General features: G+C 35.5%; 1 protein-coding gene across 1 annotated transcript; it reads right to left on the bottom strand.

Moving 5' to 3' along the window:
- Window positions 1–161: 161 nt before the first annotated feature.
- On the bottom strand, window positions 162–27,892 carry LOC146133438 (condensin-2 complex subunit D3-L-like). Its single transcript, XM_083397751.1, has 33 exons — window positions 27,752–27,892; window positions 25,636–25,772; window positions 25,057–25,219; window positions 24,593–24,732; window positions 23,591–23,764; window positions 23,368–23,423; window positions 23,104–23,182; window positions 22,757–22,957; window positions 22,169–22,294; window positions 21,973–22,101; window positions 21,069–21,232; window positions 20,417–20,478; window positions 19,730–19,944; window positions 18,979–19,077; window positions 18,533–18,639; window positions 18,121–18,224; window positions 17,480–17,598; window positions 16,599–16,668; window positions 16,241–16,356; window positions 15,453–15,658; window positions 14,018–14,302; window positions 13,054–13,141; window positions 12,295–12,518; window positions 11,829–11,962; window positions 9,960–10,042; window positions 9,442–9,561; window positions 9,087–9,197; window positions 5,566–5,691; window positions 5,166–5,217; window positions 4,600–4,711; window positions 3,941–4,089; window positions 1,695–1,830; window positions 162–649 (listed from the first exon to the last, which is right to left on the bottom strand). The coding sequence occupies exons 1-33, from the start codon at window positions 27,822–27,824 to the stop codon at window positions 559–561; spliced, it is 4,251 nt and encodes a 1,416-aa protein (XP_083253877.1). The 5' UTR covers window positions 27,825–27,892; the 3' UTR covers window positions 162–558.

The following is a 27,892-nucleotide window of genomic DNA, read 5'->3' as shown; positions in this document are numbered from 1 at the left end:
GATATTCGATATATTCTTGCCTTTAGGCCTGATCTTGTCCTTTTGTAGCGGTGAATTTTTTTTCTTAAATGAAAAAACTCGTTTATTCATTATTTTTTTAACAGATCACCACAAAGCACGATGGGAATTTTGCAACTGAGCGAAAGAAATATAGTGGAAAGAGAAAAAATGGAACGTGATTATTACTACAAATTATACAAAAGAAAACAAGTTTCACATTTACCTAGTAAGTAAACTTTTCCTAATAGAAAAAACATATACAAGTTGGCTTTTAAATCTCGACCCAAAAAACGCATTTAGGTATTGCGCAAAAAAAGCAGGGGTTCGAAGTTTGGTGCAATTAATTTGTTGGTCGAATATGCTTTGCATTTAACGCAATTACCCTGGAACCGAATGAAGATGTGCGTTAAGATGGGTTGGTTGTAAAAAGCTAAAAAAATTCACTTTACGCAACTTTGACGCTTGGAATTCACAATAAATGTAGCTTATAGAGTTCGAAATAATAATATAACTTAAACGGAAAGATGGAGGTATTTATAAAAAGGTTTTACTAAAAAATTAGGCTTTCGACTTTGAGAGGCGCGTGCTCGATCTTCGGGTCGACGCCGGAGCCGGTGACGTCACGTTCCAGGTGGGGGGCGGAGGGGATCTGTGACGTCATAAAATAAATGAAGCGAAAGTAAAAATCGGAAAAAAACGAAAGTTGAACCCAAGTATTTATTTGCACGTATAGGAGCTACGGCAGGTCTAGCAAGGACAAAACGTTAAAAACACACCAACAGCCAATATTATGATCACGGTGGAGCACGACGCCTGGTGAGCGCTATGTGTTTAAAAGCACCAGTTTCGTTTCCAATGTGTGCTGTACCAGCCACAGCCCGGCAAATAAACGGAGCAAGCGCCAGATCGGGACCCTTTCAAACGTATCCGGATTCATTTTTTTTAAAAGGACGCTTTCGACCCGAAACAGGGGAAATAAAAGCTGCGTTAAATCGGTTGAATATTGTCAAAGGTGGGTACAAAATATAGGTTAGAAAGAACAAGACAAAATGGAAAAAGGCGGGATTATCTAAACAAGGCATCTACAGGGGATCAACTTAGCTTATTGAAATTGCACTACTATTACTACTACGGTCGTTGGTTCGAGTAGAGTAAACCACAAACACTGTTGCGTATTGCAACATGAGAAAGGCATGCAATCGTGCCAAAACATGACATCGCGTTTAGCCTTTATAATTAATTAAATTTTTACGTGGGAAACCCTTACTAAATTGGTTGCTAAATTGGAAGGCCATGGAAATGTTCGTATAGACTAAAGCCAGTTTTCACATGTCAAATAACGGGTTACGCAGGTCTATTGGCCTACAGGCAAAAAAAACCCAGCCTAATCTGAAAAATTACCACGTCGTAAGTGTCCTGTATCTGCCTCGGTAAACGCTACGTGACGTTACTTAGTTTTTATGTGCAGTATGTGTTGCAATTTCGCATACCTGAAGTTGACTTGGATTCCCGACGTTAATATACGATTTAATTTTACAGTTGAATTTTATATATGAAGAACAGACAGAATTTTAGCTGGACAGAACAATAATGCAATAACTCCTGTTTATCTAAACAAATATCTATAACCTTAAAATTAAAAAAAAAAAAAAAAAAATTAAAAAAATTTATAATAAAACGTTATCAACACCTACTTCTCAGGGTGGGAAAGCAGCACAGCGTTGACTTCATGTAGTTGCCTGGGCGGGTTGTTCTCCTTGCCGCTTTGGGGTGCGACGCTGATCAGGCTGATGTCCCTGGCGAACGTTATGTCAGGATCGGTCACCGTGGCTGCGTTAGGGGGCAAGAAATAGGGTTAAGTCTTTTTTAAACAGTTGTGGAATTCGATGGAACGTTTACTGTGCCTCTTATATTTTGGTTTGTTGAAAGAACGTCAACCTGGCCTGGCCTAACCCAACCTAGTAGTATGGTAGAACGGACTCCTGCCATAAGAGCAAAATAAGAACAACCTCAACGTCGGAATACAACACAGTTCAGGATAATAAGACCAAAATATAGTACTTATACCTAACAGTCGTAGTACCACATAAAACAGAATCACGACTATACAACACTTTACCTAACCCCAGACCTCGCCTCTAAGTACACCACTAGCTCCCCTAATAATTATAACCCTAACCCATTTCCTAACCCCACCCGTTACCCACTAATAGCCATAACAGAGTAAAAAAAATCAGCGGCGCCCTAATGGCGCATTTAAAATTATGGCGCCCAAATGTCGACACCAAAACGGCCGATGCCAGACCAATGACCCCTGAACGTCCCACACCCTCTACCTACAGTTTCAGGCTTTATTACAGTTTCATTTACAGCGGCGTTAGTCGGAAAAAATACATATTTCAACCGACAACATATATTTTGTTTGTATATTATTATGCTGTAGAAACAAAACGTAAAGTATTGTAACAGGTACCAACCCCACAGAATGGTAAAAACTTTCGAAAAAAATTATACAATGTACATTTTTACTTGTTCTTTTAAGCGAAAAGAATGATAATTATAATGTGTACAAACTTTTTGGCGTATAGCAATAATTTAATTCATTTCGCTGGAGCTGCCAAGCCGGGCGAAATACTGACCCAACACAAATCTTGAATAATTAGTTACAATCTTTATCACAAAATTCGATTTTCAAGGGTTGCCCAACCAGTTTACAATAGATACAAATGACCTAATATTAAACGGTGATTCGTTTCATGGCAAATTTGTAACGGTGCTATGGTGGCCAGGAGCTTTGTTTTAGTCGCTCAATAGTGAACTGGTAAGCACAATAGCGCGTACTGGAATTTCCCGTTGAGCGAAAACGAAATTAGGGGTAAAAGGGCAAATAAACCGAGCCCGTGCCAGACGCCATTCGACACGGTCTGTCTGATAGCGGTCGTTTAACACGGGAGGCAGACTTTTGCTAATCATTCTCCAAGACTAAAGGTGATAAAAAACCTGTTGCAATATAAACGTTGATTGTTATACGCTGCCCGGCGGAGCGATGCAGCAATATTTTCAAGTTGGTCGAACGTTTGCTTTTTCCTGGGTACGTGGTTGTCGAGAATATATATATTATAATATAGGCAAACGCTACACAACAAATAAGCGTAGGTGATTGGGGAAAAAGGCAACGCACTGGTTTGGTGTACAACAGATCGACATGATTTCATTTCCGTATAACGTGTGTGTATATTGCACAGTTGCGTTGATTAATACGACAATTGTAAAACGTGGATTGATTGTTGTGCTGCGGGTTTCGTGTAAGTGATATGCTTCCGGCATTTTTTTTATTGTAACGAAAACGCGGTTTCCAACCATTGTTAGTTGTTTGCATCATTTCACAGCGGGAGTATTACGTCACTTATAAACCGAAAACAGCTTTCAATTGACTCAGTTGTAACGAAAGTAGTTATTTTCGCTCTTGCACTCGACAGTTTTATTAGGACATGGCCAAACAGACAGGGATGACTGTTCGCATCTACTGACCGAAAACTAGTTTTTATAAACATTTCTAATTAACAATTGTACATTTAGGCACCCCACAATCCCACATGCTTGATACAAGTAGGCCAATTTAAAAAAAACAAAACTCTCGGCGACACACCGGAGAATATATTGAGGCACACTAGTATGTCGCGGCACACAGTTTAAAATCACTAGCAGCAGTTATTGAGAAAAAACGAACTGAAATGTGTTTATTTTCGTTTTGGAAATTGTTTGTTTTCGTTTTACAATTGAAAGTGGTTGCAAAAGTTGTTTTCCTCCAGTTATAACAAACTTAAAAATTGCAACAAAAACAGTGGAAGTCCAAAAGCACGACAAAAAAAAAATCACAAGACCAAACAACAATTTTACAAGAGTGTTATTTAACGAAACTACGACCAGTTGTGTATACCTGGAGTCGAAGCCGCTCTTGTGGTCACGGTCTGCTGCGCCGGGGTTGAAAGGTGAGATGGACTGGTGACGGCATTAGGCTGTTTTTCGGCTGAGGGCGCCGCTTTGCGAACGGAATTGAGGATGGCCTGGATGTTCATTGGGCGGCTCCTGGTAAAGTTTTGAAAATAATTAGGTCAAACAATTTTTACTCCTGGAACACAGTACACTAATTTTTTTAGGAATTTCAAAATACCAAAGCAGGGGCGTTCCATAAATTCAACTTAAAGAATTCTCGCATTTTCCGTCTGACGTTAATGAATAATGACGTCATAAAATAGTGATTTAAAAAAACTGTTTTGACTAGCTTGAATTTTTACACTGATGATCGCATGAGCTATTTGTCGAAATTTGTAAACATCGAAATGTCCATTTTAATGAATATTTTGCTTTGGTATGTTTATTGAAAAACCTATAACCCCGAGTAAAACAAACGTTACATGCAATAAATCAAAAAACAAAAATATCCGGCAGTGCAGCAAAAATATGGTGGAACTGCATCTGACTATGTTCCATAAAAAAAGTAACGCAACTTAACACTATATCCAGTAAAATAAATATATCGGATTCTGCCACGATAACTGCTTTAAAGTGAGGAAGAATAACGATAACGATTCGTACTTGCGACGCGTGGTGGCCGGTGTGACAAAGCCACCTTGCGGAGTCCTCGGCAGGGATTTTCGGCCGCTAGAGGGCGTGCTTGGACGACTTCTGGAGGCGGATGGGGCGGCGACTGTTGTAAAGAGGAATTATATGAATTAAGAAACAATGTAATGTATAATATTAATATTGTAAGCACATGTAAAGAGCCACTGATATACTTAAAGAAAGCAATAATTTTAAAACAATAAAGCAGGGTTGCCACACAGATGTTTAAGACATTCAAGAGAAAAATGTATAGCCTTACAAAGCCCTAAAAAAGGATCGCTTAACGTTTTTCTAAATGTAAAATTTTTCGAAAACAAACCAGTACAAATGCTACGGTCAACAAAAAGAAAAATATCCTTTTAACGGCAATTTCGCATCACTTAACCTAAAGTAAACAAAATCAATTCAAGGACTATTTATAGACTTTTGGAAAAACAAGGGTTTGACTTTTTAATACGCAAATCAATTCAAAGACAATTAAAGACTTTCAACGATCCGAAGACTTTGTGGCAACCTTGTAAAGCTAAACTGTCAATTACCTGACTGTAGAACAGGTCTTTGGGCCAATCTTGCAGCAGATTGGGCATTTTCCTTTAGAGAGAAACAAGTTGTATTATAAATTCACCTTATATATACCTTAAGTTCGGACTCTTAGTAGCCGTGTCAAAACTACAAACCCTTTGAAATACATCTCAGAGTCTCATTTAACAGTGTTTATTATTAATAATATATTTCTATAAATGGAGATATTGCATTGTCGGTGTTAACGCGGCATTAGGCTTTTTAACCCTAGTGCTAGTTTTGGAAAACTTTTGAAAAAAAATTGAAATAAAGTAAGAAAACCCCGTGAAACGTTAAACAAAACAATTTTTTTTAACTCGCTACAAAGCAATCTACATTAAAAAAAAACTATGGAGTTACATGCAATTTACTACTCGCCTCTTCTCGCCTTTTTTCCTCTTCTTCTCTCTCAAATCTCTTCAGGTCGAACTCGATCTCGCACGCCAACTGGCGGTCGGCCGCCAATATTTGCTGAACCTCTTCCTTGTATTCCAAAGTCACTTCCTAGGAAATTTAACAGTAATTTAGCGCGAACACTATGTAAGCTCTTCTGGCAAAAAATAATTTATCGCATTAAAATAACTATAGAGATGCCCAATGCTTGGTATTACGTACCCAAATCAATATATTTGGCAAAAAAGTGTTCTATCCTAGAACGGGACAAATTACGCCCGCCAATGAAGAAGTTACCAACGGGGCTTGCGACCAATTTCTATTAGGTCGCGTTCCACATTTGGCACGTGTGTCGCGTGTTGACACCTCTGGTTTAGACCAACATACCCTAATAGATTAAACAAAATGAGCATATTTTTTCGTTGTAAACCTATGCTAATAACCAAACCCGTCTTCCAGGTAAAGCTTCCAGAACTCACTTGAAGCGGATGAAATGCTGATAATAATTATAACCAGTAGGTATCAGATAGGCACCAGCATGTTACACTAAAAAACACTTTTTAACTTTTAAGTGGGGTAGGTTGTTTAATATCCTTTGATTCACAAGCGATTGAACAATATAATTTGACTTCAGTCTTATGTGTTCAACATATTTTCTTGCTGATAACAAATTGAGTCTAGTAGGTATAACAACCAATATTTGCTTAATCCGCCAGTCTGGCTCACGGTCGCATTTAACACTCGTCCGTAACGAATAACAACCGACAACCGTACAAGTGCAAGATATCTGTTAAGATTAACAGTGAGCTTGCTAAACCGCGTGTTTATTTAAGTACTTTATGACCTATTTAATTGTGTGGTCATTCTATGACTTGCGGTCAAAGGTCACTGAGCACATGGTGCCTTGACATTGTAGTTGTCCTTACGGCAGTTGGTGTTACTACCTTGTCGCGGTAGGAGCTCATGTTGTTAGTTACTTGTAAGTGTTTGGCAATGATGTTTAACTTCCTGATTCTGTCTCTGTTTTATTAACATTGTTTTGTATTGATTCATTCGAATTAAGGAATCCACTTGTTTAAGCCTTCGCATGTTTTAATAAATTCCTGTACGTGTACACTGATAAAGACTTCAGTATCGGATCGGATCCATTAGTTTTCATGGTAGCAGAGGATGGTTACAGGAAACCAGTTGTAAACACGAAAAATGGCAACAAGTGCAAAGAGATCTCCACCAAAGTTTAAAGACGACTTGCTTTATTCTGCATGGAAAAGCAAGGTACAAATGTGGCAGCTTGTCACGGGCGTCGTCAAGAAAGAACAGGCAATTATTGTTTTGTTGGAGAGCCTAGAGGGCAACTCGAAAGCGGAAAAGGCTGTTTCGCAATTAACGCGCGAGGAACTACACGCAGAGAGTGGAATGTCCACGTTGATTGGAAAACTCGATGCAGCGTTCAAGACGGAATCTGTAGATGATGCGTACTCTACATACACGAAGTTTACAAGGTTTGATAAAAGTACTGATATAACGATGATTGACTACATTCTAGAGTTTGAACATTTATCGCATAAGATGACGTTTCACGAAATGGAATTGCCAGATACAATTCTTTCTTTTAAACTGTTGGATGGCGCAAATTTAACTTCTAAAGAACGACAATTGGCTTTGACATTTGCAAGTGATCTTAGGTTTGAATCCATGAAGTCTGCTCTAAAACGCATATTTACTGAAAGCCCAATTTCTGATAAACTGTCACAATATATTGACGTCAAAGAAGAATCTTACGTAGCCAGTAATCCAAGACATCGAAAAGGTTTTGATAAAAGAAAGTTCAATCCTATTGATAAGTTTGGGAAAATATCTAGATGCGTCATATGTGATTCTAAAATGCATTGGGCGGCAAAATGTCCTCACAAAAGTTGTAATACGTCTATTTCTTCTAATGATGTTTCAGACGATGAAGTCAACATTGTGCTATTTTCAAGTGTTACCAACAGTTGCGCAGCTGAAACCTACAAGTCGGCAGTTATAGACACTGCTTGTTCGAAAACTGTCTGTGGTGAACGGTGGCTGCGAAATTATTTACGTAATTTACATTTTAAGTTTAAACGTGACGTTAAAATCACTCCTTCGCGTACAGTTTTTAAATTTGGTGACGGAAAGAGAGTCATTTCCAAATCCCAAGCCCTAATTCCTGCTTGTGTTGGTGGAAAATTGTGCAGCATTGACGTTTCTGTCGCCAAGAACGACTTGCCTCTGTTACTTAGCAGGTCGTCACTCCAGAAAGCAGGTGCTGTACTTGATCTTGCTCGTGGTCGAGCAACAATGTTCAACAAAGACGTTGAACTGTTTATGTCGTCTAGTGGTCACTACTGTGTTGGTGTTATCCCGAGGAGACACAACCCTGGTGACAATCACTTCCATGATCGGAAGACATGGAGAAGCCCTGGCAATTTGGCCAGATCGTCGTGCCCAGTAAGAGCGGCTCCTAAGGTCAGCGAACCTAGTAAAGAACACACTAAACGAGTTGTGCGTGTAATCAGTAAAATCACAGATGCAGCGCAGTACGAAGACTGTGGTGAATGTCCACATCTCGCCAATGATGAGCGGAATCGATATTACTTCAACGCGTGTAAAGAATGCAAGAAGGTAAAAGGAAATCTATCCAATGGTTGGATGCTTCGCCCAGATGATAAGTACGGTGGTCGTCGAGCAACAGATGAGTTCGTCAACATATCATCGGGTTCTTACTTTTCGTCCTGTCAACTTGAGGTTGATCGGTTGCTGTGATGGTATACGGGGGAGCCAAGGTACATTGCTGTACTGACGGCCCTATTGTGCGTGTCACACCAACTCAGTAAATGAGTTGGTGTTGGGACGAACTGTTATGTTTCTATTCTTGCGTTTGCCATGTATTGCCGAGTGTTCGTTAATCTTTCTAATCGTTGCGATTCACTTTTTTAAGAAAAAAAATAACAGTGAGTTTGTTAAGATTAACAGTGAGCTTGCTAAACCGCGTGTTTATTTAAGTACTTTATGACCTATTTAATTGTGTGGTCATTCTATGACTTGCGGTCAAAGGTCACTGAGCACATGGTGCCTTGACATTGTAGTTGTCCTTACGGCAGTTGGTGTTACTACCTTGTCGCGGTAGGAGCTCATGTTGTTAGTTACTTGTAAGTGTTTGGCAATGATGTTTAACTTCCTGATTCTGTCTCTGTTTTATTAACATTGTTTTGTATTGATTCATTCGAATTAAGGAATCCACTTGTTTAAGCCTTCGCGTGTTTTAATAAATTCCTGTACGTGTACACTGATAAAGACTTCAGTATCGGATCGGATCCATTAGTTTTCAATATCAATCATGTATCAGATCCGCACCAGCGATACTATCGCACAGATGCCGAAGCTAAGGCCAGGGTATCAGTACCAACCCAAATTTTTTTGCCCAAAACTTTTTAAACACTGTTAACAACACCTGTTTTTTTTTAAACACTGTTGACACCTACTTTGAGATACACCATGACGTTGTAAACCAAGGGACTTTTCTTTTCAGTAAGCTGATTCTTCAGAGCGATAACAATCGGAACAATATTCTCAATCAGATTTCGTTTTACAACCTGAAAACAAAGTAAAGATAATTTTTTCCTCAAAACATTTCCAAAAGTTAATGAAGGTTTGATTTAATTACTTTAAATCTACATTAGATAAAACCGACATTTTTCAAAGGTCTGTAAACTGCGAAATGTCGATTTTATCGAATATTATAGCTGTCATATTTTTATTGAAATTAAAAAAAAACGTGTATTGTGTTTCAAAGTTTATTGGAATATTGGTAAAAATCGTAATTGTTTATAAACTTACCTGCGAAATGATTTTCTGCTTAAATTTCTGCTTGATGGCGTTCTGTTCCGCTTGAGTTCCCACTATTTCGTCTTCTTCTTGTTCCGAATCCTTATTTTTGAGCGACTTGAGGCGAATTTCCTGTTTATAGGGAATATTTCTTTGAATTAAGCACCGTTAAACTAAGTTTTTATTTTTTAATTCAGTTATTTTTCGGCGGTTTTAGGATAAAGAGCTTAGCTGATAATAACAATTTTAATAGTAAAATTAGAAAAAACAGTAGACCTACTTTTAAAGAAACAAAGTAGAGAGTGTCATTATAAGTAAAAATAAGGTAAATTGTGATCATGACAAATTTAAATGAACATACAAATCTATACTATTCCACATTGGCCTAATTCTGAATCATGTTACGGCGATTTGGTCTAAAATTTAACAAAAAGTACATTTCCACACAGTTAGCATTGGTTTCTTCAAGAAAAGCGTAGTGTTGCTGCATGTTGTGACCTTCAATTTACAAGCGATGTATTTTTTCTCACCTTACAGCAAAGGATGGCAAGGGAATCGGTGAGAATGTGGCGGGTTTTGTCGTTGAGGGGAATAGAGCATTCAACAAATCCATCTGCAACAAAATAGGATGCCCATCGGTGGTTACACGTACTACTATAGCTGATATAGCGTAAAAGGAAAAAGCTAGATATCGGTCTACATTACTTTTTGGGGATTAATAACGATAACCGATTGTTTATGTTTTTGCCAAGCGAAAGCTATAACCATTTTTTTTAAACTAAAATTCGGTAAATTGTTTATTGTATTAATTTTAAAATCCAATTTCATTCAGTTAAAATGTATATTTCATTATAAAACCAGGGTGGTCCAAGGTTGACAGCATCGCGGGCCACTTTATTTTGTTAATATTCTTCACGGGCCCCATATATGATAGACTGCATGCGTGCAGAGGCGACAGGGCGTATCAACGATTTTCGTCTGATCGGGGCATAAAATCTTCCAAAATGACGTCACAAAATTTCGTGAAAAAGTAACGCCAAAAGACATATCATCCCAAGTTGTGCGCAAATAGGCAATATAATTGAAAATGACTCGTAAAAATCGTGTGCGCGCAAAGCGCGAAAAAAAGTTTCTGATACACGAGATGTTTCAAGCTAACGGGTTGTGAGAGACATTGACCCCATAACTGTAAGGTTGAAAATATGTAAAACGTTCGCGGGCTAAACGAACCGTGCATCGTTTATCTAGTTAAAATTTAAGTCGGAGAGGTTGCATCTACGCTATCGCTAAATTGACGTATTCGATTCCACAAAAAATGTTTTACCTTGATTCGAAAGAGTCAGGGCACACATAAAACCTGTATAAAAGCTTTCCAGGACTTGGGTTTTATTCCAGAACGATATGTTTTTTCGTGCACAAGTTTAAAATGACAAAAAAAGTAATTTAGATAGAGTCGTACTTTCTATGTTAAGTTCATATTAAAAAGACGGAAAACATTTGCGTGTTGCGGGAAAAACGCAAATATAACATATAAGTTCGCAAAACAGTCATTTTAGGAGTACACTAGGACGCACATGCGCCTTCCACGAAGTCTGCCTAACGAATATATAATATTTGGCCTTCTTGCCACCCTCTATATCCAAATTCGCAAAACGTAATCATAACCAAACTCTTCGAACATGCTAGCAATTCGTTTGCAACTTATATTTGTTTGATTAAATCTTTAACGTAAGGTATTACAATAATTCAACAGTGCTCCGCGGGCCACGAACAATGATGTGGGCCACATGTGGGCCTGGGTTTGGACCACCCTGATAAAACTTTTTGTTGCATATTTACTTTGCATGATGATGAACACAGTAAATCAAACATTAAGTTTTAAATTAGTCAGCCATAAAAATAAAAATAAACAGCTTTGAAAGTTAAAAAATTACAAAATTTTATCGATTTGTAAAAAGACGCTATATAATATTTTATAGTAAATATCGGCTAAAAAGGAACGAACATAAGAAAATCAATGACTTAAACTTTTTACTAATTTAAAAAGAAAATACTAGTTGTCCTAATAAGACAAAATCCGGACCTCTTAACTGCTATCTGTGACTTTGCAACATAAACCAACCGTTCATAATTACACTCAGGGAATTGCAGCTCAAAAGAACATTAAGTACCCGATCGACCGGTCGATAATTGTTGTCTCGACAAGCCTAATAAAGCGTTCCTTGACGTTAAAAATTAAATGCAATTAACGCTTAAAGTGTTTATTAAGTGTTCTTGTGACTTTTTACGGCACAAGTCGATCGAGAGTCTCTAAAAAAATACTTCAGTCGATCGCAATCAAACATAGGTAAGTTACACCTGTCACAGATGACCGAGATAGAATAAAACCGAAAATTTACCGAGGATATCGGAGCAAAGCTTCCCGGTGAGGTTAATCCTGTGTTCATCCTCGAAGTTGTCCAGGAGGAAGCGATAGATCTCCATTCTTCTGTCAACGTTCTTCTCGCCCGAGAGGTTAATCAGGCGCTTCTCTCTAAGTTGCCAAAGATTTTTTGAAGTTATTATTTTGTAATTTTGGCCATAGCACTGGAACAAAGTGGGATGACTCGTTTCTTCGACTTGATTTACTACTTCTTAATACGGACCAGACTTAAGTTATTGAGAAAACGACTTGACTTGAACTGGCTCACAAAACATAAAAGCAAATCTTAAAAAAATACTGCCGCATTACATACCTATCGTTATTGTACAAACGACTTATGGCTTGGGCCAAGTTATTTGAAACCAACTTGTTTTAAAACCCCTAACGGGGGCTCACAAACTACAAAAGCGGATCTCCTAAAAAATTCCTTCCGCATCGCATACCTATCGCTCTTGGCGAACTGGTGTAGATTGTGCTCGTTGTAGGCGTTAAAGTAGAAGATGCAGGCCACAAAGTTTCGGAAGAAGAGGTCTCCGGCCACTCCGGGTCCGCGCAGATGTTGCTCCAGGAGGCAGTAGCGAGCCAGGGAACGGATTTTGGGATTCTTGTCGCAGCAGGCGAAGAGGAACTTGAAGAGGAGTGTTCCGCGCCATTTGATGTACTCTTTCTGCACGCATCATCATATTTTATTCGGAATTAAAATAATTGCGTTTTTTTTTCGTCCAGATTTTTTGTTTCTGAATAAAGTTTTTTCCTAACTCAACTTGATGTACTCTTTCTGCGCGCATCATCATATTTTATTTGGAATTAAAACAATCGTTTTGGACAAGCCGAAACGTTTGACAGACAAATATATACCAGAAGAACTTATTTTTAGTAGACTATGCCTGGTAGCAACAGCATATTTAAAATAATTGTTTTGTTTATCGGCTCAGAACTTTTTTGGTCAGTTTATTTGTCCTAGTTAAGACTTGCTTTGTAGGATCGTTCGTAACGACTCGAAAATCGAACTTAATTTAAAGCGTAACGACTAACGAGTCTAATTGGCGAAATCGGCCTTAAAACCAAATTTTCGGATTTTTTTATCGGCAAAATATCTGTCAGTTAATAGTTATATTCAGTAGCTTATCTTGCGCATTGAAGTTGCTTTCGATAAGTTGTAAATTTCATAATATTTTTAAGTTAAACCCTGCTGACTTTACCTTTAACAAGCTGCTAATCATCATGACGCCATGCTTTCGTATAATGGGCGACTCATCAGCAAGGCAAGTCGCCATCGCGGAAAGATGCCTGGATAAAAATAAAATAATACGGTGTGACGGTGCAAGTGGTAAAAAACGAAATTTATACAACTTAATACATCGTAGTAACACAGCCTCAAAGCGGCTAAAAAATTAAAGGCCGCCGTTATTTTCTGTCACGGAGCGTGTTTTATCGTGTGGTTAGGCGCGTCTTTTTTGATTTTTGCCTGGGTTATTTTCATGCATTGTATGTACGAGCTTTCGGTGTCATCCACCTTAAAAAAGGCGACTTGCATAGGCAGTGTTGAAATAAATGTGCCTTGACTTAAGCCGTTTTGGTAAAATGACTTGATGTAAGTACTTTGGAAAAATTAATCAACTTGAACTTTAGTCACTGGACCATATGACTTGGGTTGAAGAAAGTGTGTTTTTATTCAACATTTTGTTATATAAAATTGAGCTATCTATCTCAAGTTTTGTACGTATAATGATTAGATTACAATATGTTGTTATTTTGTTATTTTTCAGTTGAACGAGTTTACAATTTTAATCGCTAATCGTTTATTTTTATATTAGTGATTGTCTTAGAGACGACTACTATTAACTTGACTGGAACTTGTGTTGGGAAACTGATGGTTTGGATTGAGCATAACTTTTTATTTTTTGAAAAAGACTTGACTTGGACTTAAGTTATTTCAAAAATGACTTGACTGGAATTTGAGTGATTTAAAAAAGATTTGTTTTTATCACTGTGTTTTGGTCGCCGAAACGTTCTGAAACAAAAATGTTTATCAGGGGAACTTATTTTAGATTATTATGATGCCCAGCAGGAAAGTTTATATAATATATTGTACTCCCAAAAATCACTATACTTGGCTAACACAACCCCACGCAACAACAAAATAAAAAAAGACACTCCACTCACTGATCGACGAGTTGAGTTTGAATGACGCACAAGTCGGTGAGGACAATGAGCACATTGTTACGTACGGCCTCGTCCTGGCACGTTTCCAGCTCACGCGCCATGGCCGGCACCACCCTCTTGGCCAAGGCCTCGTTCTGGAAGCAGGCCCGGCCCAGGTTTAGGATCGTGTGGGCCCGAACGGCCGGGGGAATTCCCGAGTCGCGGAACTGGGACAACGGCTGTGAGAAGGTCTGATGGGCTGCGGTGAGAAGAAATTGAAGGTTCGAAAAATTAAGATCGCCACACATTTTTATGAAGCAAATTTCCATTTAATGGCTTTTCAAATCAAGTTTATTGGTTCTTAACGACATAAAGTTGGACCATTCGACATGTTTTGAACATAATTTGAAAAACAACAGTATTAGTAGTAGTGCATTGGTCAACACAATTTAAAATAGATTTTAAAATTAGATTTACAATGGAACTTTCTAAACACAAATAAAATCGCTGCAAATAAAATCAATTTGAAGACTACTGAATAATTTTTGGAAAAAATAGTGTTTTATTTACTGTTTAAAATGCAAATGAATTCATAGACAATTTAGAACATTCAGGTGGGCTGCGGTGAGAAGAAATAAAAAGATCAGAAAATCAAGGCCGCCACACATTCTTATTACGTATATTCCGTTCATAAACATTTTCAAAGAAAATTTATAGGTTATTTCCAGCTCTAAATTTGGATCACTTGACGTGTTTTAAACATAATTCGAATTAGGAGTGCCTGGCATCAATTAGAGTTTAAAATTTTGATTTTTAATGTACCTTTCTAAACACATAACTTTAGCTGCACATGAAAACAATTTAAAGACTACTAAAATAATTTAGGAAAAACAGGGTTTAATTGTCTTTTCAAAATGCAAATGAATTCATAGACAATCAAGGACATTAACAGTCTTAAAGACTTTAGTGGCAACCCTGAAAATTGTTTGGATAATTCCTTAAGTCACTGTGAACTCTTTTGGGCAAAATGACTAGACTTGAATTTTTTGGACAAATGACGTGGGTTGAAATGAAGTGTTTTCACTATGCTTTTTTTATAAAATTTAGTAAAAAACAATTTGCTTGCTATACGTCGCGTTCCTGGTATTTTTAGAAGATTTGTTGCTCATAATCGAACGAGTTTACTAATTTTAATAGTTTACCGTTTATTTTTTATGCCAAGGACTTGGAATTGACTTTCTCTAATAATGACTTAACTGGGACAGTGGGGCTTGACTTATTATTTATTCAAAAAGACTTGATGTGGACTAAAGTTATTTCACAAATAACTTGACTGAGACTTTTGTTTATTTCACAAATAATTTGACTGTGACTGGGTCATTTTAAATTGATTTGTTTACAACACTGGTATAACCATAGTGCGTACAGCTGTAGCATACCGTCTGGTTCGCTGTTGTCTGGATTAGTGAGAAGTGCCTGAATCGAAAGGATGAGTCGCTTTGGGACGTTTTTGGGCGATCTCTGGGCACTCTCGCCCACTATGTAGAGGTGGTTGACCAGCAGCGGCTCGTTGAAGTGCGTCTGCGATGACGTGAGTATGACGTCAGACAGCCACACGTCACTATTGTGCAACAGCTGGGCGCACCAGTCGTCCATTGGTTTCTGAAAAATAACATTTTCACGAATAAATGCGCCGCATTAAATGCTTTACCAAGTCGAGTATATCCACAATCCCTCTAGGCCTTGGGTCAAGGCAATACTACATACTGAAAATTTTACAAAATTAATTTTACCTTAAAATAATTTTAATTAATCGGGTCACGATGACATTTAAACGGTTCTGAAGGAAATTTATTGATTATATTAAATAGGCAACTTTCAGTTCAGACAAATATTGTAGTAGATTATTACTTCCTACTTTTTGATTTATAGATTTAATTTAGGTCCAATTTTATTACATTTTAATTATTTGTTGTTTATTTGTCGACCAGTACTGAGTTTAAAGTTAAAAACAATGTATAAGTATAATGTCAGACATTGATTTAATTGTAAAATTGTTTTTGCCGAAAGCACAGTTTCACAATTAAAAAAATGTTTTTGCATTTTCTTACGTTTATATACAATGTTTAGTTTTAAACGTAAGTTAGCTTTTTCTTGCCTAAACCGTAAGCACTATATCAATGTGCTAAAGTTTTTTGAGACTTTCGAGGTTGCACTTTATATGAAACCAGATATTGTTGAGACCTGTGCTTGAAGTCGTCCCTCGTGTTGACTGTCGAGTATCCTTTGTATTGCCTCAAAATACATTCCCATCAATTGAAATGAGGCGTGGTGAGTGGATACAGTCCTTTTAAGGTAATCTGCAAAATAAATTTTAGTTCTTACAGCAATACGAGGTATATTTCAACTTTTTTAAGCAAACAAAAATCAATTATATAAGCAAAGGAGAATTTCTAATTTAAATTCAAATTCATATATACATTTGGTTTAAAAACGTTGCACTATAAAGCAATCGTCCAAACATTTGACGACATCAAGAACAAATAAATGGCAGCAAATAAATGAAGGACTGGCATGCACAGTGTACAGTAACTTAACGCACCTAATATTTCGTCTCGTTGTTCGTCGGCCATATACTTGGCAACCTGTCCCACACTGGCGACGGCGTCCATCTGAAACCAAAACAGAAGTAAATTGAATTAGAAAAAGAGGCAGATGATTTATTTGAAGTTAAAAAATATGACGATATTGACATTGCTAACAATGCGCAATTTTGGTGTAAGTGCTTTATGACTTCTATTTGTGCAAGCGTTTTTTTAATTGTGGTCAAACGGTTTAGGTCACTGAGCACAGGGTGGCTTTGCATTGTAGTTGTCCTTACGATACGACGCTTGGTATAACTACTTTGTCGCGGTGGGAGCTCACCTTGTTAGTCATTTTTAGTGTTTGGCAATGATGTTTAACTAAGAGTCTTAGACTGATGTTGTTTCTGTGTTAATAACATTGTTTTGTATTTTAGAGTTACGATATGAATTCACTTAAGTAATTCATGGTGTTATTAATAAATTCCTGTACACTGATAAAGACTTCAGTATCGGATTGAATCCATTAGTGTTCAGCCATAATACCCATTGCGCGATTGTAGGTGCCGCAGATATTTATTGTAGGTACCGCAGAAGTATATTACTAAATTGCAAGAAAGGCTGTTTGTTGAACTTTTTACAACTTTACTCGAATTACTAGAATAAAAAAATGTAAACAAAGCTTTGTCGATCAAAACAATAACTTTTTAAATTGTGATCTAGTGAAGAAGATTTGAAAATAACTGGGAACTGTTTTTCTAGGTAAAGTATATTTGCTATAACAGGCATAATGTTTGCCGACTTAGGCTAGTGTGTGTAACAAAAGCCTGTTTTTATTGTACGGTAGGGTTGACATGGCCATGCTAGAAAAACCTTAACTTTTTATTAAAACAAAACATACTTGAAGTGCAATGAACTTGTTTGGAGTGATTTGCTGCCTCCAGTGGCGGGACACCAGATCGGCAGTAGAGGGATCACCGACATAAAGGGTGAACATTCTAATCAGCATCCAAGCGCAGGCTAAACGAAAACATATATTAGTGGTATAACAAAATTAATATATATAAATTGCGTTCGTGAACGAGAACAACCAGACAATCTTATTACGGTTAACACTAAAATGGAGTGTTCGATTGCTGAACACAAAGAACATCAAAAATATTCGAGGCAAACTACCTACAAAACAGTACTAGTATAAGTTGGCAATTTTCCTCAATATACGGCAAGGCCATAGGCAAATGTCTAATTATTAACGGTTTTCTAATGAATGGTGTACAACTGTACATTCAAGATTTATGCTTGCTGTCTTGCTTACATTTTTTGAACACGACACTTATTTTAAAAAATTTCACAAAAAAAAAAGTTTTACGACCTACTTAACGGTTTAAGGTAATAAAGAAAATATCTTAAAACGACAATGTAAGTCTGTGTAAACCTAGAAGCACAACATTTTGGACAGATGGTGGTGGTTTAATTACTTTTAATCAAAATTGGGATAGCAATTACTGAACATTTATTTCAGTAAAACCTACAGGACCTTACCACTTCGAGTGTTATCCGTCAAGTAGCTTCCGATTTTTTGGGCAATTTGCTTGGTCAGTTTATTTTGGACATTCCATTGCTTGATGATTTTTTGAAGATAAATCCTAAACAAAACAAAAGTTTTATATTATGATGAAACTAATTCTTTGTTGTTTATATATTAGGTGGCTGTGAAGAAAATCCTCTTTCTAACGACGTGTTTTACTTTTTCAAAAATAGCTCAGTAAAATACATCAATAAAGCAGAAACTATACTAAAATAATACAGATGAAATAGCTTTTGAAAGACTGTAGATTATTGCAACTTATAACCTCATCAAATTTACCTGAATGTCAATACCAAACAGTTACACAATTCCAAACAACGATTTGACATAAATTTATACTGTAATGCTTTTTTCAGTCAATTTTACCTTGAATTGTCGCCAACTTCAGTTGTGAGATATTTGAGCAAATTCCAAGCCAGAGTTTCTTTTTCGCCTGTTGCTAGGATACCGTTTAAAATGATGTCTTCTGTAAGCTGGGATGTTTAGATACGATAAACTTATTTAACGATTGGAACAAAACTTTAGTTACATTTGTGATAATATAAAATTAAAATAAATTTTGTAGTAAAACTGACAGAAATGCAAGCTACTCCATTACTATTAGAAAGATCCAATAACTATATCTGTTATTTTACCAGATTTGTTGTAATAAAATCAGAATGCAAATACAGTATGTTGTCTGTTGCAACAAAAAAACTAACTTTACTAGAGTGTAGGTACTCGGTAGGTTTAAAATGGTAGTATTAGTATCATGCAAAAGAGACCTCTACTCTCAACCATATTTTCCTGTGTAAGAAACTAAGTATAGAAACCTGAATGCACTTTTCCTGCATTGAAGTTTCAACATCTCCAATTGACGGCAACAGGCAATCCATCCAAGTCACTTGAACGTCGGTTAATTCGGGAAAGGCCTTAAAATAAATACAGGATGCATTTGTCAATAAGAATCGAATCCTGCACAAAGGACTAAGTTTTTTTAAAGATTTTTTTAATTTCTAAAATATCCAAAAAGAAAAATTTTGTGTGTTGTATTTCATGTGGTAGGCAAAAAGGGTCTTATGTCTTATTTTTGAGGAAGGAATTTGGATTGTCCTTCTCGCAAGCGAGGTATAACTTTAGGTGTGCAGTTTTTAATATTACAATGCGCTCTGTGTGTTTTTTGTTTTACTACATATTTACTGCCTTCTAAACAATCTAGTCTAGTGGATAGTGCATATATTGTTTTCATCAAAATAAAGATTTTAAATTTTGAAAGGGTTATATACTCTCTCCGTATATTCACAAAGTTACAGTTGCTGTTTTTCTTAGGGAAAAGTTTAGTTTTGAATAGCGACTGCAAAAAGCCACTAGATAAGGGGTTTTTAAACTGAAGTGTACTTCTGTAATTGCGCCAACTTATGACGTCATCTCTAAAAAATCCATGCCGACTCTAGTGCACATAAAAAAGTTTAAGAAACCCTGCACTAAGTGGTACGCGGCCAGAAAAAGGTTGAAATCCAACGCGGTGGATAAAATTATGAACTAATTCATCCTTTTTTCCCAAATTTTAATCAGTTAACTCACCATCAATATGGTTGTAGTGCTTTGTATTGCAAGCTTTCTGACACTGAGCAACGGGTCCCGGCATCTGTTTTTCATGATCTCTAGCGCTTCCTTGGTGGCAGCGATGAAGCCCTTGCACATTGAGATTTCAAGCGCTTGAACGGCGCCTCGGCGAACCGCCACCTTTTCTTCGGAACATCTCGGAGTCAGAAGAGGCAGAAGTGAAACGGAAATCGCTAAATTGAAAGGATTTGTGTTTGACAATATTTAATCGTTAACATATAGACCACAAGCTATAGTATCCAAATTTAGACTATGCATTCATACCAGATAAAAAGTAAATTACATACAGTAAAGCGGTTATTAGGGTAAACAAAATCGTTGTTGTAAGTGTACCACTAATAATTAATTAATATTATGCAAAGGCTTTTCAGTTGGAATGTGAGCAGCTTTATTTAAGTGGAGTTCAGGAAAAGTACTGCAAGTATAAAATTATAAAATTACTACCTAAGATATATTCTGGATACGCCCCTGCCAGCGCTTTAGTCTAAATTAAAGTTATTTTTTGGTTTTAATAAACATACGTAAACTTGAGCAAAATGTTTGAAAAAACAAGTGGTCGCTGCAACATTAAAATACCAATAGGTTGTATGCAGTCAAAAAGTTAAGGAACACCGATTTAAAAGTAGATACAAAACGATAACATACAATTTGTGTCACTGAACAAGTTTCTTCTAGATTGGCACGCTGAAGGTGTGGCAGTAATTTGTCTAAAAAGAAATAAAGTCCATAAACTGAGTGGAGATGTCCGGTAATATCAAAAAAGGGTGAAATGAAATCTGGAGATAGATGCTAGGGGTGAACAAAAACAAATAAGTAAGCACTGATATAGGGAATCGTCTTATACTAAGGTGGAATAGCTACCGATCAGATATTAAATTAATCTAGAAATTTGATTTGTGATATAACGGGCGATTTTTTACTTGTAAGGTAAATTTTTTAAAAAATAGTAGGTAAAGAATGGAAGTCATTAAACTTTTTAACACTTAAACCAAAGTTTAGTCCGATACCCTGATTAAAAATGCCTTTGAACGTTTAAATATATGTATATTGCATATTTGAGAGTACTAATGGTGTCAATTGGATCGGATCGTAAGACTTTTCATCCAAAATGTCATGTAACGTTATAGAAATAAATGTAAAGGATTAAACATTCCTAAAACTGAGTTAGATAATTTAAACAAAAAAATCCTACAACAGCAACAAAATACAAACAAAAAAGAAACTAGAAACTTGTTGTGAGTTTTCAAATAAGGTGAACAAAGGCACAACTTTAAACCTAGAGAAGGTTTTTAAATACCTTCCAGATGAAGTGTTGCTGAATGATCCTGTTAATTCAAGATGCTGCAACAGTCCATCAAACACTTCCATCGACACAACTTGCTTCTGCATAACATCAGCAAGCACGGCAAGAGCTCTTGCACGAACTGTCGGTGCTGGGTCAGTGTGGGCCTCTATCACATACTAAGTATACAGACAAATAAGTTGTTTTGTTAATTGTAAGCAGGTGGCACTATATCAATTTTTTTTTGTCCTTTGGCCTGAAGAAGCTCGGTTTCGCGAAAGCTTGTCGAGAATCAATACAATTTGTCTTTATATTGTGTCACCCGGTTATCCTATTTAGAATTTGTGAAATACGGCTATTTACAAAGATTTTTGATTTTTTTAAGCCTCTTAAGGCAGCGGTTCCCAATAATTTTTTAGACTCGGACTTATTATAAAAAAAGACGCATTGTTGTAATAGAAAACCAATGCCTGAACATAAATTGATGCATTAAATAACTGTTTTCCAACTTGAAATAAACATCTGATTTCAATTGCACTCACAGACAACTGAAACATTTTTACATACCCATAGGGACCCTTTGTTGGAAACCACTGCTATTAGGCATGAAGTTTAAAAAAATATATATTGATGGATCTGGCTAAAAACTGTTCAACATGGTTGAATTTTTTTTAATTTAGGATTTTTTATTGTTATGATGCAACTCTATATTACTATTTTGTATTTTTAATCAATTTTATACTAGTTATTTTTATTTTATACCAACAAATTAATGGTTGATAGATACATAGGATTATCATACTTATTTGAGAGATAATTGAAAAATAGAAAGAAACACAGTTGAAACTAGAGGTCTCTTGAATATATTGGTAAACAGATCTATTGAAACTAATCTACAGTAAAAAATCACATTGCTTACCTGTAACATGTGTTTGTGTGTAATACTTGACTTTAGTTCTTCAGTCACTTCTTCTTCTGGAGTAAATGTTCGTTCTGGTTTAAGTAGCAACTGGCCAATGACAAACAGTCCAGCTATACGATAACCAATCTAACAGAAAATGCAAAATCTGTAAACATAGCGAGAGTAATAACGATAAAATAGCAATAAAAAATACCCTGGAATGCTTTAGTAGCCTTGCCATCCACATAACAAACTCTGCAATTGATTTTGTACTCAGTTTGTAGAGAAGTGTTGAGACATTAGTAGCCATGTGGTGTCTGAACTCTGACCTTTCAGGACACTTAAGAGAGTAAACTGTGTTAAAAATGTTTTAGACTTACAAACATAAAAAGATTTATAATAAAAAAAACGGTAATTTATTTTAATTCAGAGAGATTTCTAACCACAGTATCACTAATAATACAGAGATATGGCATGCTATAAATTTGATTCTAAAAAGTTTAATTGACAGCTACACATAGAAACCAATCCTATGATGAAAAAAAATCAGACCTTATGTTTTTTAACTTGCCATTATACAGCGAAAAAATAGCATTCATCGTTTAACCTCTAGCGAAATTACTAAACAAAAACAGTTAATACAAAACTTGCTGTAGATAATATAAAATTTCCAAGCTTAACATTACTTCACAAAAAAGACATATGACTATAAATATATATATTGAAAATACAACACTTTTTTTTTATAAAACATGTTCCAACTGCTGATTTGTTTAAAATGAAATTGTAAAGTAGTATTTACTTGAGAAATAAGATTCTGTAGTAAAACAGTGACAGATTTTTCCACTTGGTCCTTGTTTCTGTTGTACACTGTGTTGACCAGAACCAAAGTGGCCTCGGCCTGACGCACAAACTTTCTTGGTATTGAGCCACCGCTAGAGGGACTCACAGCATACTTCATGGTTATAGTTGTCATTAGAAGTTCGAAAACCAGAAGAGACATCTGAATAATATTTAGACCTTTGGTTTTATTACATAGCAAAAGTGCATACAGAATAATATATATCTACAATATGCACATAAGCTGCCCTAATTGTAAATAAACGTAGTTTTACCAATTTTCTATGTTGGTGTTTTATAAAGCATTACCTTTCCTGGACTTTTTTCTATAATCAGTTGTAATGCTTTGTATGCAGCTTGGTTGGGAAGTGCATTTTCACTAATGTCTCTAAAATATGAAAGGATGTTTAAATTTTAAATTATTATAAAAATTAAGTTCAACTAAATTAAAAAAACATACTTTTGGAGTTAATACTAAAAGAAAATTTTTTAAACATCTATTTGCCAGTATGGTCCGCAAAACTAACAAAAATTCTAATAGTGGATGATTGAAAACAAAACAAGTCAACTTACCGATCTAAAGATGTAAATGCCATTTCACCAAAGCATTTTGTTATCTCAACAAGACCCTGAAAATAATAAAAACAGCAATCAGTCATTTACTAATTCTATTTTGCAAAATTAAATTACGGTATTTAAATGGACTATTATATAAATTGATTGTTTTTTTTTAAATATTAATTAAGCTGAAAATAAATAGCTTTAGTTTTCAGTTAGATCCAACAATCTACAATACCTCGACCGCTACTTTCAAAGGCATGGCACGATTTTTAAAAGAGAAAACTTCAACAAAGTAGCAGAAATCTTGCAAAACTTCAGTGAGTTGGCTGACAAGTGAAACACATTCGTTTGTAGAAAGTTCAACTGTTACTCCGTCATCATCCTCATCTTGGTGCTGTGATGAAGTAATCTGCAGACACGTTAAGTGGCCAGGATTATTAGCCATGTCTCAAACCAATAATATTTATCAAAGGCTGTTTAAAAAATCTGCCCCTGTCGACGTCAGACCAAATGTGTCTAACTCTACAGCCTGTATTCAACCTATTTACTTAACTAAAAAAGGGTCTATTGTAAGCAATCCCAGCATAGGAGTGTCATATAATTTATCCAGGCATGACACATGGTTAAAAAAAATATTTTAACTAAACAAGTTCAGGTTATAATAGCTGGACATTTAGGAACTTTTCCCCATGGGTTTCCCACTTGGGCAAGTGTATATCCTGATAGTTTTAAATGTAAATTTCTTTCCTAGTGTGGATATTGTTCATTTCATTTCTGGAAGCTTTACGGTATTCTAAAATTAATGCATGGGTAAAAAACTTAATGCAGCTTTGCTAAATATAAATGTGTGATCATAATATTTGCAAGCTGAATATTGTGTTAAGTCACGTCATTTATTTTGCAGTACAATCAAGTGTAATAAGTTAGAAATTGAAAGTAATGACTATATATTAAAAACATTTGAGCATTAAAAGGAGGTTACTATAAAGTTAAAAGGCTAATGTCTGGGTGATATGACAGTGCAAAAAAAACACACCTTTTCAAACAAAAACAGGAAGAATAAAAAAAAAAGCGATTTTTCTTATTTTAGTGCTGCCTTTTTTGTAATTTACCGGAAACTTGAAAAAAATATCTTCAAAGTGAGACTCGTGATTTCAGATCTGCGATGACATTTTATCAGTTGGACCTTGACACATATATATAATGCTAAAAAAATCGTAGCAAACAAATGTTTAACCTGAGATCTTCTTTGTCTAGAAGGCTGTTTGCTCCTTTTGTTGCCTTTGTCAGAAATTTTGTTAGCTTCTGCAGCAAGTTTCATTATGGCAATGGACTTTTGAAACAAAATTTCGTGAAACAGCATGTAGGCCTCACCTCCTTAAAAACACATTCGGTGTAAGCAGCTAAAATAGTAAAGAAATTGTCGATATTTTTAAATACAAGAAGTAAACTGTAAAGCCTTTTCATGATAAATTAGTTTGTTTTATAAAATGTAAAATTATAAGATTTTTTCAGTGGAACACTTGTACCTAGCAATATTTTTTGTTTTGTTTTAAACTTGAATTGAAAATACAATGTATAAGACCTTTAATGTAATTTAATGTGAAAACAATTATTTCTGTATTTTAAACATGCAAAATATTTATGTATAGTTAAGTAGACAAGCAAAAGCCAAAATTTGCAAAAAAAAAACATGTTAACCTTGTTCTTTTAACAAAACAATAAAAAACTGGGCCGCTGTAAGTGCACGTTGCTTTTCATGAAAATCCGCAGCTTTGGCAAGGCCTTCATTTAAACAGTAGTAAACCCAGATCTGGATTCTTTTCACATTCAAATCTTTTTTACTGAGGACTCCCAACAAACTCTATCAAGTGTATGTTTAAGAAAATTAAAATCACAACAGGTCTAAAATCACAACATAAGTTTACTATGACACAGTTTAACAGAATAATTCATGGTAGGAATAGTTTAAAAGAAACAAGTTTCAAAATTACTACTGATAATTTTTACTGATACTAATTAAATTATAAAACATGTGAAAAACAATTTTAAATGCCGACTACAGGCACTTTAAAATGACACAAAAAATGACACTTAAATCTATTTTGGTTTACATACTTTTAGATTGAAATGTATAGAATCCAGGACTTATTTTTATCATTCCAACTTGTTATTGTTCAACACAAGTTAATCGAGTGTTTTCAATTCAATCAAGTGTTTTTCATTATTTCTAACACTATTTGGACGCTATTTAAAAAAACTAGGAGGCAAAATACTTACCTCATCTGAGAGTTTATCTTGTAAGGCTTTTGCGAACTTCACCAACTTGAAAAATGTAGAGTTTATTGTCTCATTAAATTCCAAATCAAACATAGGAGACTCAATAAATTCTGAGGATGCAGTAACTTCAACAATTTCTACAAGAAATAAAGAAAATAGAAGTATTATATTTTACGAACCTAATAACATTACAGTATCTATTAAAGCAGTGTTTCGGTCAAATACGGTCAATTGACCGCAGTTTATTTAACCGGTCAAATACTAATATTAGATTCAAATAGTGTCAATTTTTTAAGAGTTGTTTTGTGATTTGAGTTGTTAATAATCTTGATTGTAACTTTTTTAAAGAATTCAAATATAAAACTGTAGGGTTTACCTGATGCAAACACATGTTCTGTGGTAATAACAAAGTGTTTATAAAGGTAAAGTAGATTTATTTTGTTTAGAACTTTAGAATAAATGCACGTATATGATGAATCGCGTTTGTCATAAAAGGAAACACTAGTTGGGGTATACCACAATCTTAGGCTACTTAGAAATTTAGAAGAACCAAATCCCTTGTCTTTAGTGAATCCTGGTGATGAGATAGTGACAAAAGTTGTGACAAGGAGTAATAATACTTTTTTACCTGATGCATTACTTGTTGTTAAATTCGTTAATAAACTTGGTGGTTGTAGTAGTGGTAAAAATTACTACAGTAAGTGCTACAGTATTGCTATAAGATGGGCATGGTTTTGCAAAAATTCTTATTGATAGTAAAAAATAAATTGTTTTTGTTTTACAAACGATTGTACCTGAGCCAAAACATTCATATATATTTAATTAAAGTTAAAATCAAGGTATATTTTTAACTTCAATTGCATTATGATAGTGTTTATAGTATTTGACCAATATTTGACCTATTTGACGAGTATTTGACCGGTCAATTGACTGGATTTTATTTGACTGGTCAAATGCCCAACCCTACCCTAGAGTGTTGGGAATCACGGTTGAGAACCACTGTATTAAAGATTAGTAGTGGGGTTTAGACCAGTCATTCCCAACCTGGGGTCCACCTCAACAAAAATGTTTATTGATTTAACCCAGCATAGTTGCACAGCAGCCAGTGTATATTCTGTGGACTGTGGCTGATGCACACCACAGACGTTTGTCAAGCAATTTGTAAGCACACCTAAATTTTGATATAAGGTTAGATTGTTCTAGGATCTGAACCTCAGGGATGCCATAAAATATGACAACCAGTAATATGTGGTAGGGTTCCTCTTTTTCCCGGATTTTTTCACTCCCGGGAAACGGGATTGAAAGATGAAACTTCCCGGGAATCCCGAGGTCCCGACAAAAAAATTATACATAAAATTATGTCATTTTGAGGTTTGTATTTTTTTTTTATTTTAGCTCCAAACATTTAATAAAGTTCATTTATGTGCGTTCTTTCACTTATGTACGTGGAAAGTTATGCAAAAAAAAAAAAGAAAGAAATACTGCATACCACAACGCATGTTGTTTGGGTAAAGGTGCGGGTTAGCGTTTGGGTGAGGGTGGGTCAAGTATTATTATGTTTATTATTAATAATAACGCTTGACCCACCCTCATCCATTCTAACCCAAAATAATTCTATCCCAAATAATTTGCGTTGTGGTAAGCGGTATTTAAAAACCGTTTTTTTTTATTAATTTATACGTTCATAACTGAAGGAGCGCCAGACCTTCTCTAATTCGAGTCAGGACCCTTATTTGTGCATGCATGCGCATGCATGACGCATTTTTTTTGTTAGAATAAATTTTATTAGGTTTTTTCGCTGTTAAGCGCAAATAAAACAACTCAGGCAACGACGTTAACATGGTTGGTACTATTTTTTTCTTTATATTAGTCAAAAATGGCAATATTTTTAAAGTTTTGCCAGGTTGTCGAATACCCGGGATTATAAAAAAAATTTCCCGGGATTCAGGACTGTTAATTCGCAGGAAATCCCGGGAATTTGCGTCGAAACATTCCCGGAGAGGAACCCTAATATGTGGCATTGCATCGACAACAACTCGCAAAAAAATGTATGCCTATCAGATACATAATGCTTTAAAAACAAACATAAAAAATCACAGCATTTTGCCAATCTTACCATCTGAAGTTTCAAAAAACTGCAGTTTGGTCAAACAATCCAAAAATGTTTCAATGCTCATTTTATCGAACATTCAACAATAAATTCTGAGTGTAAAAGTAAGTTATCACATGAAATACCAATAGAAAGTATTTCCCTATA

Source organism: Ascidiella aspersa, chromosome 9 (genome assembly GCF_963924565.1).
Source record: "Ascidiella aspersa chromosome 9, kaAscAspe10.2, whole genome shotgun sequence".
Taxonomy (NCBI): domain Eukaryota; kingdom Metazoa; phylum Chordata; class Ascidiacea; order Phlebobranchia; family Ascidiidae; genus Ascidiella; species Ascidiella aspersa.
Note: the sequence above shows the minus strand (reverse complement) of the source record. Positions and strands in the feature narration are given on the sequence as shown.

What these genes read in the sequence shown, in the direction of transcription:
- LOC146133438 (XM_083397751.1), bottom strand. Translation starts at nt 27,824, where the DNA reads ATGTTCGATAAAATGAGCATTGAAACATTTTTGGATTGTTTGACCAAA. An exon ending in AGCAACACTTCATCTGGAAG is followed by an intron (nt 20,479 to 21,068) that starts GTATTTAAAAAC and finishes ATTTCTTTTTAG; the next exon opens with ACAAATTACTGCCACACCTT. An exon ending in ACAAGTTCATTGCACTTCAA is followed by an intron (nt 16,669 to 17,479) that starts GTATGTTTTGTT and finishes TTTTGGTTTCAG; the next exon opens with ATGGACGCCGTCGCCAGTGT.